Raw genomic sequence first — 17,523 nt, 5'->3', positions numbered from 1 at the left:
TCGATATACTTTAACCACTCTTTAGTATTAAGTTAAGTGGTATGATAAGTTTAATGTTTTTTTTTCCATAAGTGCATCTGGTCCAAAATGTAGGTCTATTCATAGACTGGGAACAGAAATATATCAGTGGTGGCAGGCACGTGCAGAGGTAAGATAAGATAATCCTTTATTGAACCCCAGGGGGGGAATTCGGAGGGCTTGAGGCCCTGCCCTTGTGCCCTTAGAGTTGAAAAGTGCCCTTAATTTAAAAAAAATAGTTAATAAAGATAAAGATAAATAAAAAATTATAAAGTAGTAGCCATGAAAAAATCTGCCTTTATCAATTAAGGACATAATCTGCATTCCCCACCCCACCCCACCCCCTCCAAAATTATTTTGTCTCAATGAATTCATTTTCAACTTGTCTTGACTTGTCGTGAAAAGAACACATCACTCCAGCCCCACCCCAGTTCCATTACAGTGAATGATATCACTCAGGTAGGCACTGTTTTAATCATTAAATCAACCAAAACAACGCTTACTTTTAATGTTATCCATTAAAAAAATTATTTAGTAGGTCAGTAGGATTTGCTACTTGCTAGGAATCAATCTAATTTATCTAATTTTTTTCAAACAGAATCTGTTTGAATGCCATGAAACTGCATCCTTCCTAACTGGTTTTCTCAGAGGTGGGGCAAGTTCCTTTTTTTTGCTTGAGCCCCTGGCCCACAAAATGTCTGTGCACGGCCCTGAGGGGCGGCTTGGTTGCCAGTTTGGCAAAGTGGGTTAGGATCCTGGCCCTCCAGGGCCTACAAATACCATATGGTCACTGAGCCAATTAGTTCTTGATAAATATGAAGAATTTGCACTATTAGAGTTCTGAAACTCATTCAGGTTCAGCATCTACTTAGACCTTAGTTGTTTTAGTTTTTGCTGGGCTCACATCCACATTTGAAAAAGTTGTTTCTAATCAAATTACCAGAATCCAGCAGACAAACATTAAACCCGTGGTTATGTATACTCATGTGTCTAATTTACACGATCTGAATTTGGCAGTGAGAGGGTAGGGTACGTACACAAATAGGACTGGAGACCAAACAGCAAATTACTGCACTCAGGCCACATAACCCTACTGCACTACACCTCAGTGGAAAATATTGTACTTGTTACTCCACTTAATTTATTCAAAATATTGTTGCTGGTTACTTTTTTAACCTATTTAACTTATAAGTATAGCTTACACTTTACTTCCACTACTTTTCTGAAGTAAAGTTTGTTAAGTACTCTTTGTCACTACATCGATTTTAACATCAAAAGTCTGACATGACCCATTCTGTGTGTCTAAGTACTTTTAGTTTAAACTAAACTATTTTAGCTGTAATACTTTTACGATAGATAGATAGATAGATAGATGACTCATCTGCTGCTGTGTGGGCCCTTTATTTAACTGGAAATGTACAGTAACCTATCTACGGTTTAGAGGTGTGGCATCAGATAATGACAGTGACGCAGGGACGACGCGTGGAGGGGAGGGCTTTAAAGCCTCCCTGCTTATCTACGTCTTCCACAGACGTTCCTCTGTCAGCGCGGGCGGTGTTGTGTGTTTCGTAATCGGCCGCGGTGTCTCTTCTCCTCTCTCAGCCGTTCAGAATGGCAGCCGTCAGGACTCTCAGGAAACTGTGCCAACACTCCCAGCATACAGTCTGTAAACTGCACACGTCCGCCTCAAGGTGAGTGCAACCACGGCTCTGAAATCTTATTCCATTTGGGTTCATTTAATACCACTTTAACGGCATGTTCGGCGCCTTTTCTGTCCTCAGTGAGAAGATATGTGAATTTAGCTTAAATGTATTATAATATTTGCCGATATTATCCTATATTCTGTGTACACGGATGAGATCCTGCTTTTTATAATGAGGGTTTGATTGATTTATTGAACTAAATGTCCGCAGTTGGTCACATTTTGGTGCGCCCCTAGCGGTACGCCGGTAGCATTGCAGCGGCAGGCTGGCTGATGAAATCAGTCTTGGTCCTTGCACCCTGTGGCTTGTGGCTTATCTTGGGGAGCCAGGTTTCAGCTGGAGGCCGAGGTGTTGGTCTTCACTTAGGAAAGATATATGCATATGCATCAAGGCCATCCAGTTATGGATGAAATAAAATCATTTTACACAGCAAATTAATAGCTAGTGTATTTTCTCTATGAGGACATGCCGTCATACTCATGGTACATTTGAAGCGCCCAGTCCCGTGCAGATGTATATTGGTAACGTGCTGACAGCAGCATGACTTAATTACAAGATTTTAATTTAGCACACACGTCTTAAAAACCCAAACCTCGTGTGGCTCCTGCACATGACCTGCAGCTCCAGAAACACGAGACAGATGATTTAAGGTCTGTCATGTTATGTATGCTTTATGACCGTACATCACAACATGCACAAGCTGAAAACATTCAAAACTTAGATCTGATAGAATAATATTATTCTGAGACAACAGAAATGCTTCTTTACACATACATGGAATTTGCCCATGTGTTGGTCCTTAATAATAAACACTGAAGAGAAAACGGTGCAAAAAGCAGTCAAGAAGAAGCAACAAGAAGCAAAAAGAGACAACTCATTTGTGGGCTAGGTCCCACTTAACATGACAACATAACGCCTCTGTGTGGACATACATTTGAAAAGAGAAGTTCTCTATTGAAATTCGTATGAGGTTGGATAGCAGTTTGCTCCTCTCGCTCTCTGCACTGGCCCCCTGGTTGGTTTTAGCCCATTTTTGTGATACTTTTTTGCGCTGAGATACTTTTCTGTGAGGTTTAATTACTGTTGGCAGAATAAAAGGGTTGTTACATCACCTTCAATGGCTCATTACTCCTCAGTTATAGCTGCTGCTCTCTGTGTGTTATATAATATACAGCCATGTTGGCGCTCTTGGAATTTATACAAAGGGCGGGTCACCCAGTTCGTACGATCATGATGTGTTTTAGTTGAATCCACCAGGAGCCTCTGACTGTACTCGTAGACCAGATGCTCATAAGAAGCTGCTGTCCTTTGGCTTAACTGACTTAAGATACTGTAACTCTACAGTACAAGTGCTCAATAAGGAGCATGTGGCTTCGTCAGGTGGAGTAGTGCAGCATCTAATTTTAGAGGCTGGAATTGGTGCTTGTCCAGGCTGAATGTTGAGATTGATTACAGGTTTCTGGTGTCAAACGTCCTGTTCAATGGATATCAAACGGACCCTGTAGATAAGTGGGTTCAGATTGGTGCTCTGAAGGTTTTGAAGTTTGGAAGAGTGTTACATTCACAGCTGGTAGCAAGTTTTCTTTCTGTTTATTGTTCTGTTTTGTTTTGGCTGATTATCATATAAATACGGATCTGTAAACTCACGATGAGCATCTATTATGTTTGACTTCACACACGACACAAGTACGTAAACCACTGAACAACAATCTTTGTTTCTGCCCGCTCTCAGACAGGAGGCGGTGGTCATCTCAGGGAAGAAGCTCGCGCGGCAGATTCGGGAGGAGGCCCGGGCCGACTTGGAGAGCTGGGTTTTAGCCGGCCACAGGAGACCCCACCTGAGTGTGGTTTTGGTGGGAGAAAACCCAGCCAGTCACTCCTACGTCCTGAACAAGACACGGGCAGCAGCTGATGTCGGTAAGAAAGGACACACCCACGCACCTTGTCCCAACTTGTAAACACAAGGTATGACAACAAAAGAACAAACACTTTTCTGAGTTTTAAAGTTGTTTCTCGCTTTAACCTCCCACAGGAATCTCTAGTGAGACCATTCTCAAACACTCAGACATCAGTGAGGAGGAGTTATTGGACCTGATCTACAAACTCAACACAGACCATCGTGTGGATGGCCTGCTGGTCCAGCTGCCTCTGCCAGGTACAGGAAAAACTGGAGCAGCTTTATGCACGTGTTCGCAGCAGACACATGTGAGAGGATGGAGGTGTCCGGATTCTAACTTGTCTTTTCTTTCCGTCAGAGCACATTGATGAGCGCGCCATCTGCAATGCAGTCTCCCCTACCAAGGATGTGGACGGCTTCCATGTTGTTAATGTGGGTCGCATGTGCCTCGATCAGTCATCCATGCTTCCTGCAACTCCCTGGGGAGTCATGGAAATTATCAAACGAACAGGTAACAGGAACGATGGCTTACTTCCTCATAGAGTGTCTGACTACTTCCTCATAGGGTTGAAAAAACAGCTGCTGAAAAAACTGTTTTAAACTAAAAGACCAGACCGAGAGCATGCTTAACTCTTAAAGTTATTACTTCAAGGACTTGTTGCTTATCAATTTGAGGATTGATTTTTAAGATTCAAAGAAATATTTAAGAAAAGCCTTTATCTTAATTTAGTTACTTAGTTTAGTTACAAAACTAACTCTTCGGGAATCTCGTCTTGCAGGTATTCCTACTCTTGGGAAGAATGTTGTGGTTGCAGGACGCTCCAAGAATGTGGGAATGCCCATCGCTATGTTACTGCACACAGACGGCCGCCATGAGAGGCCTGGAGGTTGGTAATAGTGCATGTCGGTTTATCTGCGTGTTAAAAGGAGGATGGTGTAGAATACAGTAAACATTGTAAATGTCATTTCTGCTGCAGGGGATGCCACAGTCACCATTTCTCATCGCTACACTCCAAAGGAGCAACTTCGCCATCACACTCAAATCGCTGACATCATCGTGGCGGCTGCAGGTTTGTGTCACTTCCTGCAAATAACCTATTCTGAACTCTTCAAATCTTTCTTAAGTAGATTGACTTTATTCAATTATGTAACTCTGTGTGTTTCTTGAACTATCAGGGATTCCAAACCTCATTACGGCCGACATGATCAAAGAGGGAGCAGCAGTGATTGACGTTGGAATAAACAGAGTGCAGGACCCAGTCACTGGGAAGAACAGGCTGGTCGGAGACGTGGATTTTGAAGGTGAGGCAGGAGGGTGAACAAGGTCGTAACTCTGCATGGACATCCTGGGTGTCTCGGGTATCTGTAACATCAGCTCTTTCCTGTCTATATTCAGGTGTAAGGCAGAAGGCAGGCTTCATCACTCCGGTGCCTGGAGGTGTGGGACCCATGACTGTGGCAATGCTAATGAAGAACACTATCAAAGCAGCTAAGAACGTTCTGCTGTATCCACCAGAGAGGATCCGCATGGCTGCTGCATCTTAATGGGCCGAAGAAAACCTAAGCAACAGTGACACATTCCACCCACTTTGAAACGACACCGCCCCCCTCGTTTTTTTTTTTTTACTGGGAGCAACCTGATGAGCTCCCCTTGCACAGACTGGAAAGATGATACAGCTTTAAGGCTCCTTAACCTTTCCTAACTTCAAGTCCAGCCACGTTTAGACTGTTACATTCATGTGACGGGGTTCTGAGTATTTATCAACTGCATTATGAGTTTCCGTTACGTTTTAAAGAAGCTTGAAAATCTGAAAGAGTGACATTTTATTTATTGATTCAGTGACATAATATTTAAACCTAAAAGGAGGAAAGAGGTCGGAGTATTTAACTCTTAAGCTGGTTACTGCAGAGCCAATGAGGCCAGTCTGTTGTGTTTCTTTCAGTTGGTTTAGCCTTGTGTATCATGAGTGATAAGGGCTAACATCATCAGGAACAAGTATGTTATCACTATACGAGCTTTAAAGATTCACAATTGCCTTTGTAAAAACTTTTAAATAAATACTACAAATATGTTCTCACATTCTGTGTTCTCTGTTCACTGATTTCTTTACATTGTGGATCAATTACTTTGTTTTTGACTTTTTTTGCAGAATCATATTCGTATTAACACACTTAGAACTAAAATTTAACTCGCCTCTCTCTGTAACTCTCTTCACCCTGTCTGGAATGGGAATACTCAATTATTTGTGTGACCACAATATCTTGTACACAAGTTTTCATGGGGGTCAGACCTTCACACTTATAACACAAAAAAGATCCTGTAGATCCTATAGAAGGCTTTTTTTTTTTAAGGAATCTGTACTGTAGGTTTATGGGCAGGGTTTAGGTGGAATTACTAGGATTTTCTCTGCATGACGTAGTAAATATGTGCCTGTGCGATCTGCTCCACTTGGACTTTTTGAAATTTCTTAACTGAGGATATTTAAAGCCAAAAGAAACACAGGCGACACATCTATTTAGTAGTTAATTTGCATACCAAATAGCAAACTGGGCTTGTAATGGAGGAACGATTCAGTCAACATTTTATCCCCAAGTACAGGTCAAGGACATATTGTGTAAAATGTCAGAATTTTTTATGGGATTTCATGGATTTTTCTCTTAATTCTTATTCCGTTAAAAAAAATATTTAGCTCCACCTCCACAAACCAACTGTAAAATGTTGTTAACATGTTAACATAGTTATACTAGTTAATGTTCCTCAGTGTGGGATCATTAAATTGATCATATCTCATAAAAATCCAATGATATAATGAGAAATGGAAAATAACTAAGTGAATTTGTTACTACAGTAAATACCTAAACTGCAGTACTTGATTTCAAATATTTGGGTCTTTACTTGCGTTCACTTTTTTTTTTTAAACTTCTACTCCATGAAATGTTCAGAAAATTATCTACATTTACCAGTTTAAATTTATTTTTTTGTGTTACTAATTAATTACCCTTACAATATACACATACAGATTAAACTATTAACCAATTGACCTTAAAATAATTGGAAACAGTTCTTCATATAAAATAATTTTCTGTTTGCTGCTTCACAAAAAGTTTTGGTTTTCCTCTTAATTGTTTCAATAATTTAAATCAAATTTAATGACATTTCAGTTTTGTCTTATCCCACAAAACAAGCTTGACGAAGACGTTTTTATTTATTTATTTATTTGAGAAAATACATTAATCCTTGATAGAAAAAAAAATCTGCCGCATTGATTTTATTGCTTATAATTCTCGAAGTACATTTTCCTGATTATACTTTTACTCATGTTACATTTTCGATATAAAGTATTTTAAAGCGTGATATCAGGGCTTTTATTTTGGTAAAGCATCTGAATCATCCACTACTGCATACGACAATCCGAAAGATGCCACGTTTACCTTTTATTCGTTGGTACACTTTGTTAAAAAATGCATCTGTGGTTTTATTTTTGCTGTACATTCACACAATTATTACCTGTATTGATAACTTTATAAAGTATATGTTTTAAGTATTTCTCCCTCCTCATAAACGCATATCTAGGAGGTAAGTTTCTACCTTGAGTAAAGTAGGAACTAGGAACCTTCATTATGTTTTCAGCGACGCGGACGGAAGGAAATTGATGACGAACACATTTCCGTAGACGGCCAGAGCTCGGTCTCCCCGTGCAATGTTTACTACAAAAGGTTACTAGATTTGAAGAACTTTAACCAGGTTTTCTTTAAGGATTTAACATCAGTTAGCAGTCTCAGAGATGGACCGCAGCAGATCACCTGAAAGAGCTGGCAGAGAGAAAAAACACGAGAAGAAGAAACGGAGAAAGTCCTCCTCCTCTTCATCATCATCAACATCATCGTCCTCTTCATCCAGCAGCAGGAGTCGAAGCAGATCGTCAAAGAAAACATCACACAAGAGTCAAGGTTTATACAAAAAAGAAAATACAATAAGTAAATAAATAAATAAGCCAGTTTGACATCAACAAAAGTCTCTAAAAAAGGAAACTGTGTTGGACTTCTTTTCTGTTTGTTCCTCAGATGTGAAAACACAAAGAAAGAAGCGCAGAAGAAGCTCTTCATCATCTTCTTCCAGCTCTTCTTCTTCCACTTCCTCCTCGTCCAGCGATGAAAAGACAAAAAGGAAGAAAAGTAAAGCCAAGAAAAAGAAGATACAGAAGAAAAAGGCGAAGCTGAAGAAACAGAAGAAAAAGGAGAAGAAGAAGAAAGAAAAGCTGAAGAAGAAGGAGAAGAAGAAAGCAGAGGGGGTGTTGCTGTCTGCTCCTCCTCCAGCACCTCCGGCAGAGAAACCTCCATCTTACCTGGAGGTGTGGCAGAGTGATGAGGGGGCTGTGGAGCTCGGACCTGGTGAGGCATTACATTAATCACAATGTCTATTAAATGGACCATACAACACACCTATAGTATTTGTCATTGTAAGTTTACAGTATGATATATTCAAATACACCAACTGGATGTTTAAATACTTTAGAAAGACCAGAATCACTTTTAAGAAAATACTTTTCACCTTGATCCAGCCTTTCATTTGTACGGAATTGTACTAGATATGTTTTTACACGTTTTTGGTGTTATTTTTTTATGATACATACAGTATATATGAAATTTAACAGCATATTCAAAGCATTAGTATACACTTGGTGTACAGATTATTGGGTTAAGTGGTGTAGCATGGTGCCAACCAATACAATTGTTCTGCCAGAAAAACTACTTTTATGACCAGTATCCTTCCAGTATCACCTATGTTTTTGGTCAACCCAATGGAGAGACTGTTAATTAAAAAATAGACAGACAGTATTTTTTGTTTTGGGTTAATCCAGCTAATTAATTTAAACTGATTTAAAATGGCTTACAAATGTACATTGTCTCTCAGTGTAATATATCCACATATCATCTAATACCAATATCTGAACAAAATACCTGCCTACTTTGTTCCATTTTGCCCTGTCCTGTTTTCTTCAGGACCATTGTTGGTCAGAAATATAATTCCTAAAGTGTACACATCATATTTGGTGCATCATACCGTTTCCTTCTGCAGCGATGACAGACGAGCAGAAGGCCCGAATCTCCACTAAGAGGCCCCTCACCAAAGAGGAGTACGAGGCCAGGCAGAGCGTGATACGCAGGGTGGTCGACCCGGAAACAGGGCGCACCAGGTAAGCCAGAGCTTGTAGGACAAACCCCCTATTTCATGTAAGAACTACAGTAATAAACCAAAATTCTGATGTTACGATGTTGCCTACGTAATTCCATTTTCTGTCCATAATTTGAGTATTTACTTTAATATCTCCTGTATTTTTTTAATGCCAAATCTTGATTTGCTATTGAAGTTTGCAAACAACTCAGGATTTTCTGTTTAATTTAAAAGGATAATGTTGGTGTGTTTTTCTCCAGATTGGTCAGAGGAGAAGGAGAGATCATAGAGGAAATGGTCAGCCGAGAAAAACACAAAGAAATCAACAAGGTATACAAACATTCTATTGTTACTTTGTTAAAAACAAAGAGTTCCATTTTATCTAACAGAAACTTCAATTTGTCCTTTTAGCAATCCACTAAGGGAGACGGGAACGCTTTCCAGAAGAAACTTGGAGTCAACAGGTAGAAGATGCCTGATCCAAGCCAGGTTCTAAGATCTGAAGTGTGCAGCATCAATAAGTTGAATCATAGTCTTTAACAGGTTCCTGTGACTTCACTGTGTAGTAGTGGAGGTACAGAATTATCAAGACATGTACTCTTAATTTAAACTAATCCATTTATTAAGGTGAAAGCCAGTATTTCTAACTAGTTTGCCTTATTAAAGCTGTGCTGATCACAATGGAGATATCAAGAGAAGCAGATGAGTTAGTGAGCGACTTTGATGTTAAAACTCATTGAGATCTGGAAAAGGAGGAATTCTCAATTTTTTTATGGCACATTTGATTAATGTTTAAACTGATTACTGCACATCAGTGAGTGAATTCCCTTTTGTCAAATTCTTCTTACTTTACTTATGTTTTGTTTATTTTTGGTTCTCTTAATAAATCTGCATTTGTGAACTGAAATTAAGATAGTACCTGTTCTGTAAGAGACTATCCATGTAATGAAGTGTTGTGTTTTCTCCCTCTGAATGTGAAAAAAGCCAAACTTACTTGGTTGTTCTTTATATGTTCTTTATACACTGTACATAAAAACACAAGGAAATGGATAAAATAAAGTTATCCAAAACCTACAAGATACACACCCTGTACAATGAAAATATTTACCATATTTGTGGTTTATATATATACAGCCTCTGAAAGCTAACTGTTGATGTAACAGTTGTGGCGTGGCATTAACCCGGGGAACAGAGCTTGAGACAGATTGCCGAATGTTTGAGAAACAGATTTCTCCTCTGACACATTTCCTTTAAACCAGCCGAAGCCTTTTAAGAAAACATGGCCGTCTCCTACTTCCACAAAGTAAGTCTACATGAACAGTCTCTTTTTCCGTGACGTCAATTGGGGAATGAGCAGCGTTCATTCTAGGCCTGGCAACACAATGGCCAATGTAAGGCAGAGACGGGAAGTGTAAGGCCTCTGGTAATGTCAGGGTCAGTAACAGATCGAAGCGATGTCCGGATAAAATCACCGCTTCGTCTTTACATTCTCTGGACTTAAATACCCAGGTAATTTTTTCTGAGGAGGAGATTATGGACGAGTAGTTGCTAACTTTGGATGAGTGCATGTTTTCCAGCATTGCCTGTTCCTTTTTACCATCAATACTGAATCAGCAGCGTCTGAATGTTGTTTATATGGCTACAAGCCCAATCTCTGTATCGGTCAAAATGCAGAGGGACAGCAGAGCAATATAAAATTGAAACTTTCTTCTCTGGGATCGTTATTGGTACAAAAGAGGTAAAATATTAGAAACACAACCCTCAGTATATCACAGTGCAATTCAACAGAAGCACAAACTACAGCCTCCATAAAGCTGAGCCTCTCTGAAACAGTTGAATAAGAACTGAACATTAAAACTTTATCTGATGCACACGTTTTACTTTCAGATACGTGTGCATTAAAAACTGGGAACTGAGAGATGATATCTGGGTCACTTTTATAAGTGAGTTACTTCATCTACACCTCTATGTGCAGGGATGAAAATATCCACACAAACAAAGAGGTAAGAGTCTACTGAAGAGACCTACTTCAATATTAGATGTCATTATCAGGTCGGGTTCACTTTCTGGTTTGAAATCTCGACCACCTTTTAAAAAACACACACTACAAATTTTGCACGTGTACCTGCGCATCAGCCGATAGCTGAGATGTGTTACGGTTCTCTCTGCAGTCTGCCGTCTGTAGAATATGCGCCTGTTGAACTGATTGTCGTTGCACTGTGAAACTCCCTCAACACAGTCTGTTTTACATTGTGGTGTGGCTGAATAATATTGCACGTTTCCCCTTACACGTGAGCCCATATTGGTCCATTGCACTCAGCTCTGTGCATGACTATTCAAGGGACAAATAAACATTATTTGAATGAATAAATCACAACCTATTACCCTTTTCAGAAAGAAATGGTGAACAGCATAAAGTAAGTCTTATCTCTGTGTTCCTACAGCTGACAGCTTATCGTACAGAATTTACAATTTGCAGATTTTTCTTCCTCTAAAGACGCAGCGGAACAGAGAAAATCGATCTTAACCTAAAGAGGATTATCTATGAGCACATTCAACGCCTCATTTACAGCGTAGGGATAATCAGAGAGAAGTCATATCCCAAATTTCCAAAATAGATAATAACAAACATACTAAATATGTCACAAGATAGCAGTTCTGTTGATACAACTCTGGTGATCTGCAGGAAAAAAACAATAAAAATACAATACTGTGCAAGGCAAACACCTCTCTGAGTTTTGGCTGCTGCAACTGAAGTTTGAAGGAAAAAAAAAACAAAATACAGCTAAAAGAATCTTAAAACACATTTTGTTCACAAAATCCATACATTTTAAAATATCTATTATCTTAAATAACAATAATTATCATCATCTACCAATAAAGTGTATCCTGAATGAGGCGGTGTTTACCCCAGAGTGAAGAAGACACTTGAAGCTGGTCTTCAGTGGACCAGATACCAGATCTGCACTGTAGAAGAACAATTATGTACAAGCCTTGTTAAGGCATTCAAATACATACTTACACAACGTATTCCATTTATACACAGGAGACACCAACCCTTCCTCTCCTTTCATGTACAGCATTTCAATCTGTACTGTTTACTTTGGCACATTATCCGTACAGTAATTTTCCCTATAGCTGAGTCATACATTACTGATTCAGGAAGGTTCAGCAGCGCATTATGCCGAGATTTGGTGAAAGCTATAAAACCCAAGAACGGTTTCTGCTGCAACCATATTTAAAGGGTAATTTTCCTCGTGTGATATTTGGATGCTTCTTTGGTCTGAGGGACAACTTGAAAACAGGCAAAACTGGACTGACTGGTTCGGTGAAACATTTAATCACTGCTGTTTGTAGATGCTAGAAGTATAGAAGTGGTTGAATCATTTCAAGTTGGCTAACAGAACAACAATGATGTTTTTTCCCCTCAAAGTTACATTTTGTTTGAAACACACTCAGTCCAGTTTTACTTGATCCTCCTCAGCTCTGCTTCCAAATGTGAAAATATCTGATTATCACATAAAAATTTCAAACTATTCTGCACAAAGTGGATCTCAGTAGTAATTGTTGTGCTTGCAGTGGCAGCAGCAGTCGGTTACAGTTTGGTATCGGCACTTGGACCTGATACAGGATGTCTGTAAATACTTTATGTTGCTGTATGGGGGTGCTTGTATATGTAACCATCTCTAACCTAAAGACGGAAATCTAACCTCGTATTCACGTCTGATCAATATTAACTAACCAGTAGAAACAGTCTGGATTCCTACAATATAAGCTATGTCTACTTGTGAGCTGGTTCCTGCTTGAGGAAGATGCTCCTTGAAATGCCTTCTGTGTTTTGTGAGTATTTGATAATAAATATAGCCGTAACCTCCGCTCATAAAGATCTGTGTTGAGTGTAACTGGCGTTAGTTTATAAAGAGTGGTTTGTAGCACCTAAAGTTTTCATCGTGGTATTTACCCATATGGTGCAAGCCACCCATTGTCACTCATTGCATTTATCTGCGTAATGAGTTTCTTCCACAACCATTAAAAGTTTCTCTCAGGTTGTATCTCATTTGGGGCCGAGGATGCCTGGTTCCAGCTTGGTGCTGCTGCTGCGGCCCCAGCAGCTGGCGGTGATGCTCATGCTGCGCTGTGTTGCTCCCTGGCTGTGGCTGTGAATGCTCTCCAGCCGCTCCAGCCGATCACCGTCTGATTGGCTCTGTGTGCGTTCTGGTCTGTTGTGGATGCTGCCTGTCGGGGAGCTGGGAGCCGGCTGGGAGGAAATGGTACGCAGCAGGTGGTTCCTCTTCCTCAGGAAGTCGCTGTTTGCGCCCAAGCCGAAGCTGCCTTTGCGTAGCACCATGCGCGCGCTGCTGGACTTCGCTGGCCGTGAGCGGTGGTTGTACTCCAGCTGGGACAGATGAGCCGCGTATCCTTCTGTGATGAACTGTGGAGGGGATCAGAGACATACTGTCATGAAGACTCAGAGTATATTTACATTCTGGTTAAGCTAACTGATATTTTTATTCATTTATTTAGGGATAAAATAATTAAATGGTACCTGGCACTGGTGCTGCATCTTCTTGGAGGGTCGACCAACTATGTATATCTGGGAGGCAGGGAGGCCAATGGATGTGTAGACTGAGATGTCTTTGGTTGATCCGTATCCAGCGAAGATCTTCATGTGAGCCTGTAATCAGTCATTTAAACAAGAGCACTTAACAACGGAGGCAATGCTGCTCTCAAAGTCATTCACATGTCAGCATCAGCTTTACTGTTTTTCTTTTTACTTCTGTAAAAATATTACTTACTCAATACACAAAGACCCAAACTATATATACACAATATAAAATATATATAAGACTGCATATAGACCCCCCCTTTCTTCCTCCCAGTCTGACCTCTGTCAGGCTCTTGAGGAAGTTGGCCTTGTGTCTGAGCGGGTCGTGGACCAGGCCATCACAGAAGGAGACAATGCCATGAGGGAAGTTGTGCTGAGACAACCAAGCCACCACCCGCTGCTTCTGCATGTCTGGTCTTCCGGTCACATAGATGATCAAGTAGCCTAAATCTTGCCAGTGCCTGCAATGAGGAGAAGAACCAGGACATAAATAACAAAGCAACAACTTGATAGAAAGAAAAACTGAAGAAGAAGAAGAGCAGTTAGGTACCTGACAACATCTACAGCTCCTGCACGCACTTTTGGGTCACTGCCCATGATTGACACGCTGGCAGCAAATGACCCGTCGATGCTGAAAACCACAAACTCTGTGCCGCGTGGAATAACTGTCAGGTAGCTGTCAGCAAACGTGTGGTCGCCTCTGGGAATCAAAAGAACAACAGAGAGTAAGACAATGTCGAAAGACATGGACAAGTAAGAACTAAAACTTTAAAAACTCTATTAATCTGACCTGACAACCATTTTCACTGGATAGACTCCGATGCCCAGACGTTTGTCATCTGGGATGACAAAAGACACACGACCACTACTGTTGGTCACCTCTGTGTTGAAGTAGACCCACTCTCCTGATGGAGGCTGGGTCATGATGTGAAGGTCAACCTGCATAGGATAGGAGGTACAAAGGCCATGAGCGCTAATGAGACAGGCACTACTGACATCAGTGTGTATGTTGTGAACAGAGGGATCACCTTCTCCCCGGCCAGAGTGACCATGTCTAGAGGGCCGTACATGAAGCGTCCCGTCACCACCTGCTGGGAGTCTTCTGTGAACACAGCGTCATTTACACGGTGGTTGGCAGTCACGTTCTGTCAAAGGAGAGAAAGAAGAAAGTGTGTCCATGTCAATAATGCCAAATATGATCTGCCATTTCTTCTTATATTTGATGTGTAAGAAAAAGGTTCCAGATAAGAAGAGATCAGGATGTTTTTTGTGTCACTGGCTTCTTTTTTAAGGTCTGATTCCTACCCTGATCTTCACATGAGTCCTCTTGCGGAGCCACTTCTCTCGAGGTTTGGAGGGGGTGAATTCAGACACTTCTTTCCCGTCAAGCTCCAGGATGCTGGAGTTTTCATGCCTCATGACCTACATAAGATATTTTAATGACTTGTCCTCAGTGTCTCTGGAGCTGGTCACATATTAACAGGCCATAAAGAAGAGGAGTTATTCAAATGTTGACTCACCTGTCTCAGGAGGAAAGAAACAACATCTGTGGACTCCCAGTATGATGCATGGAAGAGGTGCGGTAAAGCCACTGTGGGGAAAGCTGTCAGAGCATCGGGGCAGTACAGGGCAAAGTCCAGCCGCTTTGTGCCCCACCAACGTGCTGCAACTGCCATGGGTGATGGAGTGAAGAGGGAGCAGATACGTGAGATGAAAATATGAGATTCAGTGTGATGCCACGTTAAGGTGCAACACCTTTGAAGCTAAAGCAAAACGACGATTTCAGTCTTAAACCACAATCATCACCGATCCCAGCAGTTCTTCGGCTAAAAGAGGGAAATAGAGTTATTGTTGTTATTAACCAAAGTTCAAGCGCTGAAGGAAAAAAAGAGTTGATAGATGATTATATGAGCAATAAAGAGGGTTATTCATGTGAGTTAGATTAAAACAGGATTATGGATTTATGGAAGAGTCTGGATTTATACACTCTTCCTCAATGTGAATGATTGCCTTGAGTCATTGTGAATTTCAATGAAGAAAGAATATCAGTAAAGGGCAGGAAAAAAAAGGCTTTCTTGTAGAGCAGCATCAAGTTTGAGGATTTGAAGAAAAGATCTGCAGCTTCATGTAGATTTCAGAGGTCCCCTCCCTTAAAATACCTTGCTCCACTTCAGCCTGGGAGTCCAGTGAGACCAGATCAGATATAGCACAGTCCAGCCCGGCTGACAGGCAGTTCTCGTACGTGCCAATGGGACTTAGACCATCGCTAGACTCACAGTCCAGCTCTGCCACCAGGTCTGCGTCAGGAGATGCTGCGGCCTGGCCGGCCTCTGCTTTCTTACGGGACTTGGGAGGACTTTTCAGGGAGAATTTGCTTTGCGATGATAGGGCGAGTTGGGACAAAAGGCTGAACTTTTTGGATTGGTTAATTTGGTACGATTTGGCTATGGGGAGAAAACACAGAGAAAGAAACCATATGAAAATGGATGCATGTTTGTTCCTGACAGTTTAAACAGTTTGAAGTTTGATGTTGGGATGTGTCCGGTGTCAGTAAAGCTGTGAAAGTCAAAGCGGGAAAATCAGTGTTAGTACAGTATCAAGGCAGTCGGGAAGGGTGATGCTGGTGTCGCCTGAGCAGAATAAGAACTTCACTGCTTCTCCAGGTTCTGTAGGTGCTTAAACAGCAGTGTGCAGATGGTAACAAAAGTGAATCAGATAGGGTAGGGGGGACTTGGGAGGACAATCTCACATAAAACACAACAGTTCTCAGTAAACATTGCAGTAGGGGGTGTGGACAATGCAGGAATGGCTGAGGGAGGCAGGTGTCTACATGCATTGCAACATTAGATAAATGCAGCACTCGTTCATTGCATTTACATTTAGACAGTGGATAAGAGTAAGACAGACAGTGAAACGTGGCGCTATACTTGCTCTTCTTCAGGGGACTGAGTATAGAAAAACACTCTGCAGGACAGTCTGGTTAAGCTGCAGGTGCTCAGTCTGGCTAAGCAGAAGTAGAAAAAGGAGCGGGGTATTCATGTCTTTCTGGCTGACTTCACTGCTGGAGTGTAGGGTGTGTGTAGAGTCTGAGTAACAGAGTTCAAAAAGAGAGAGAGGGAATAAGAAGGAGGAGAGTCAGAAAAATAAACAAGAGGAAAGAAAGGCTGAGAGAAAAAGAAGGAGGGAGAAAAACTAGATGAGTGTTTGTGTGAGTGGAAGAGAGAGAGAGAGAGGCTCGTTGGTATCAAGTTCACTTACTGTTGGCTATGTTGGTGGCAGTGTAACTGTCTGCCATTCCTGAGACCTGGCTGGCAATGCTGACCTCACTGGCCCTCCGCTGGCCCCGGGAGAGGGGGCCCGTTACGGGGGATGAGGGGTACGAACTGTCCATGAAGACACCACCATGAGACTGAACAACATCCGCTATTGAGCCGAAACAAGGAGATCCCATTAGACAGAGACACAGGTAAGGGGCACTCACAGTGATGGGGGAAGGGGGGGATGTGGGTTGGGGGGGTTAGGGAGAGAAATGTGACGGCAGGCACCACGGTTTCAGAGGACATGTGAAACCAAAAGGAAGGCCACATGGCAGCCAAAGTCAGATTTCTGTTACAGATTGAAAGGAAACACGAGCGGATGAGTACATAAAACACTTAGTGGGGGGTCAAATCACAAATGTCCACATCTGTTACAGTCACACCTGTTTGTTAGTATCTCTTATGAAGGTGATTTTAATCTTATAGTAAAGTAATATCATGTTAGAATCCTTTTGTCTTTGGTGACATAACAAAATATCACTGAAGATTCTTTAAAATCAGATGACCTCTGACCATTATCACAAGGAGAAACACAGGGAGCAGTATATTAGGGATATATTTATATATAGAGAGCTCTACAAACAGTACTCAACATCACAAGCAGCACAATCGTCATATTAAAATTTCTCTGAAATGCACACGAGAGAAAACATATGATCCTTTTACATAAATAATCTGATATTATGGAAACGATGCGGACACACTAGAACCCGGCTTAAAAACCACAGCACAAACACAAATGCCTGCGTACTCCAAACATGGAATGTGACATGAATATGTAATAGAAAACGATTTTCAAAAGTATT

General features: G+C 41.1%; 3 protein-coding genes across 6 annotated transcripts in view; 2 read left to right on the top strand and 1 right to left on the bottom strand.

Annotated features, from left to right (window-relative positions):
• Window positions 1–1,558: 1,558 nt before the first annotated feature.
• On the top strand, window positions 1,559–5,698 carry mthfd2 (methylenetetrahydrofolate dehydrogenase (NADP+ dependent) 2, methenyltetrahydrofolate cyclohydrolase). The gene is made up of 8 exons (XM_069683488.1): window positions 1,559–1,709; window positions 3,454–3,638; window positions 3,754–3,876; window positions 3,977–4,129; window positions 4,398–4,505; window positions 4,596–4,688; window positions 4,795–4,920; window positions 5,015–5,698. The coding sequence occupies exons 1-8, from the start codon at window positions 1,630–1,632 to the stop codon at window positions 5,161–5,163; spliced, it is 1,017 nt and encodes a 338-aa protein (XP_069539589.1). The 5' UTR covers window positions 1,559–1,629; the 3' UTR covers window positions 5,164–5,698.
• Window positions 5,699–7,289: 1,591 nt separating this feature from the next.
• arl6ip4 (ADP-ribosylation factor-like 6 interacting protein 4) lies at window positions 7,290–9,860 on the top strand. 2 transcript variants are annotated; one of them, XM_069682254.1, is made up of 5 exons: window positions 7,290–7,569; window positions 7,684–8,010; window positions 8,699–8,816; window positions 9,055–9,124; window positions 9,206–9,860. In XM_069682254.1, the coding sequence occupies exons 1-5, from the start codon at window positions 7,404–7,406 to the stop codon at window positions 9,260–9,262; spliced, it is 738 nt and encodes a 245-aa protein (XP_069538355.1). In that variant the 5' UTR covers window positions 7,290–7,403; the 3' UTR covers window positions 9,263–9,860. The 2 variants fall into 2 exon arrangements, with proteins under 2 accessions (XP_069538355.1, XP_069538354.1); XM_069682253.1 differs by having other exon boundaries at window positions 7,290–7,596.
• Window positions 9,861–12,236: 2,376 nt separating this feature from the next.
• The window catches only part of LOC138609634 (membrane-associated phosphatidylinositol transfer protein 2-like), a 37,760-nt gene continuing 32,473 nt past the window's right edge, over window positions 12,237–17,523 (bottom strand). For 2 of the 3 annotated variants that reach the window (XM_069682252.1, XM_069682250.1), the window contains 10 exons: window positions 16,659–16,823; window positions 15,560–15,844; window positions 14,921–15,069; window positions 14,706–14,822; window positions 14,429–14,545; window positions 14,191–14,339; window positions 13,951–14,100; window positions 13,681–13,861; window positions 13,341–13,469; window positions 12,237–13,226 (listed from right to left, as the gene is read on the bottom strand). In XM_069682252.1, the coding sequence (XP_069538353.1) occupies window positions 12,849–13,226; window positions 13,341–13,469; window positions 13,681–13,861; window positions 13,951–14,100; window positions 14,191–14,339; window positions 14,429–14,545; window positions 14,706–14,822; window positions 14,921–15,069; window positions 15,560–15,844; window positions 16,659–16,823 (1,820 nt within the window). In that variant the 3' untranslated portion in view covers window positions 12,237–12,848. The remainder of the gene's footprint in view (window positions 13,227–13,340; window positions 13,470–13,680; window positions 13,862–13,950; window positions 14,101–14,190; window positions 14,340–14,428; window positions 14,546–14,705; window positions 14,823–14,920; window positions 15,070–15,559; window positions 15,845–16,658; window positions 16,824–17,523) is intronic. The other variant, XM_069682251.1, reaches the window with a different exon arrangement.

This window comes from Semicossyphus pulcher, unplaced genomic scaffold (genome assembly GCF_022749685.1).
Source record: "Semicossyphus pulcher isolate SPU_LCO1_2020_fin unplaced genomic scaffold, fSemPul1.0.p SCAF_6, whole genome shotgun sequence".
Taxonomy (NCBI): Eukaryota; Metazoa; Chordata; class Actinopteri; order Labriformes; family Labridae; genus Semicossyphus; species Semicossyphus pulcher.
Note: the sequence above shows the minus strand (reverse complement) of the source record. Positions and strands in the feature narration are given on the sequence as shown.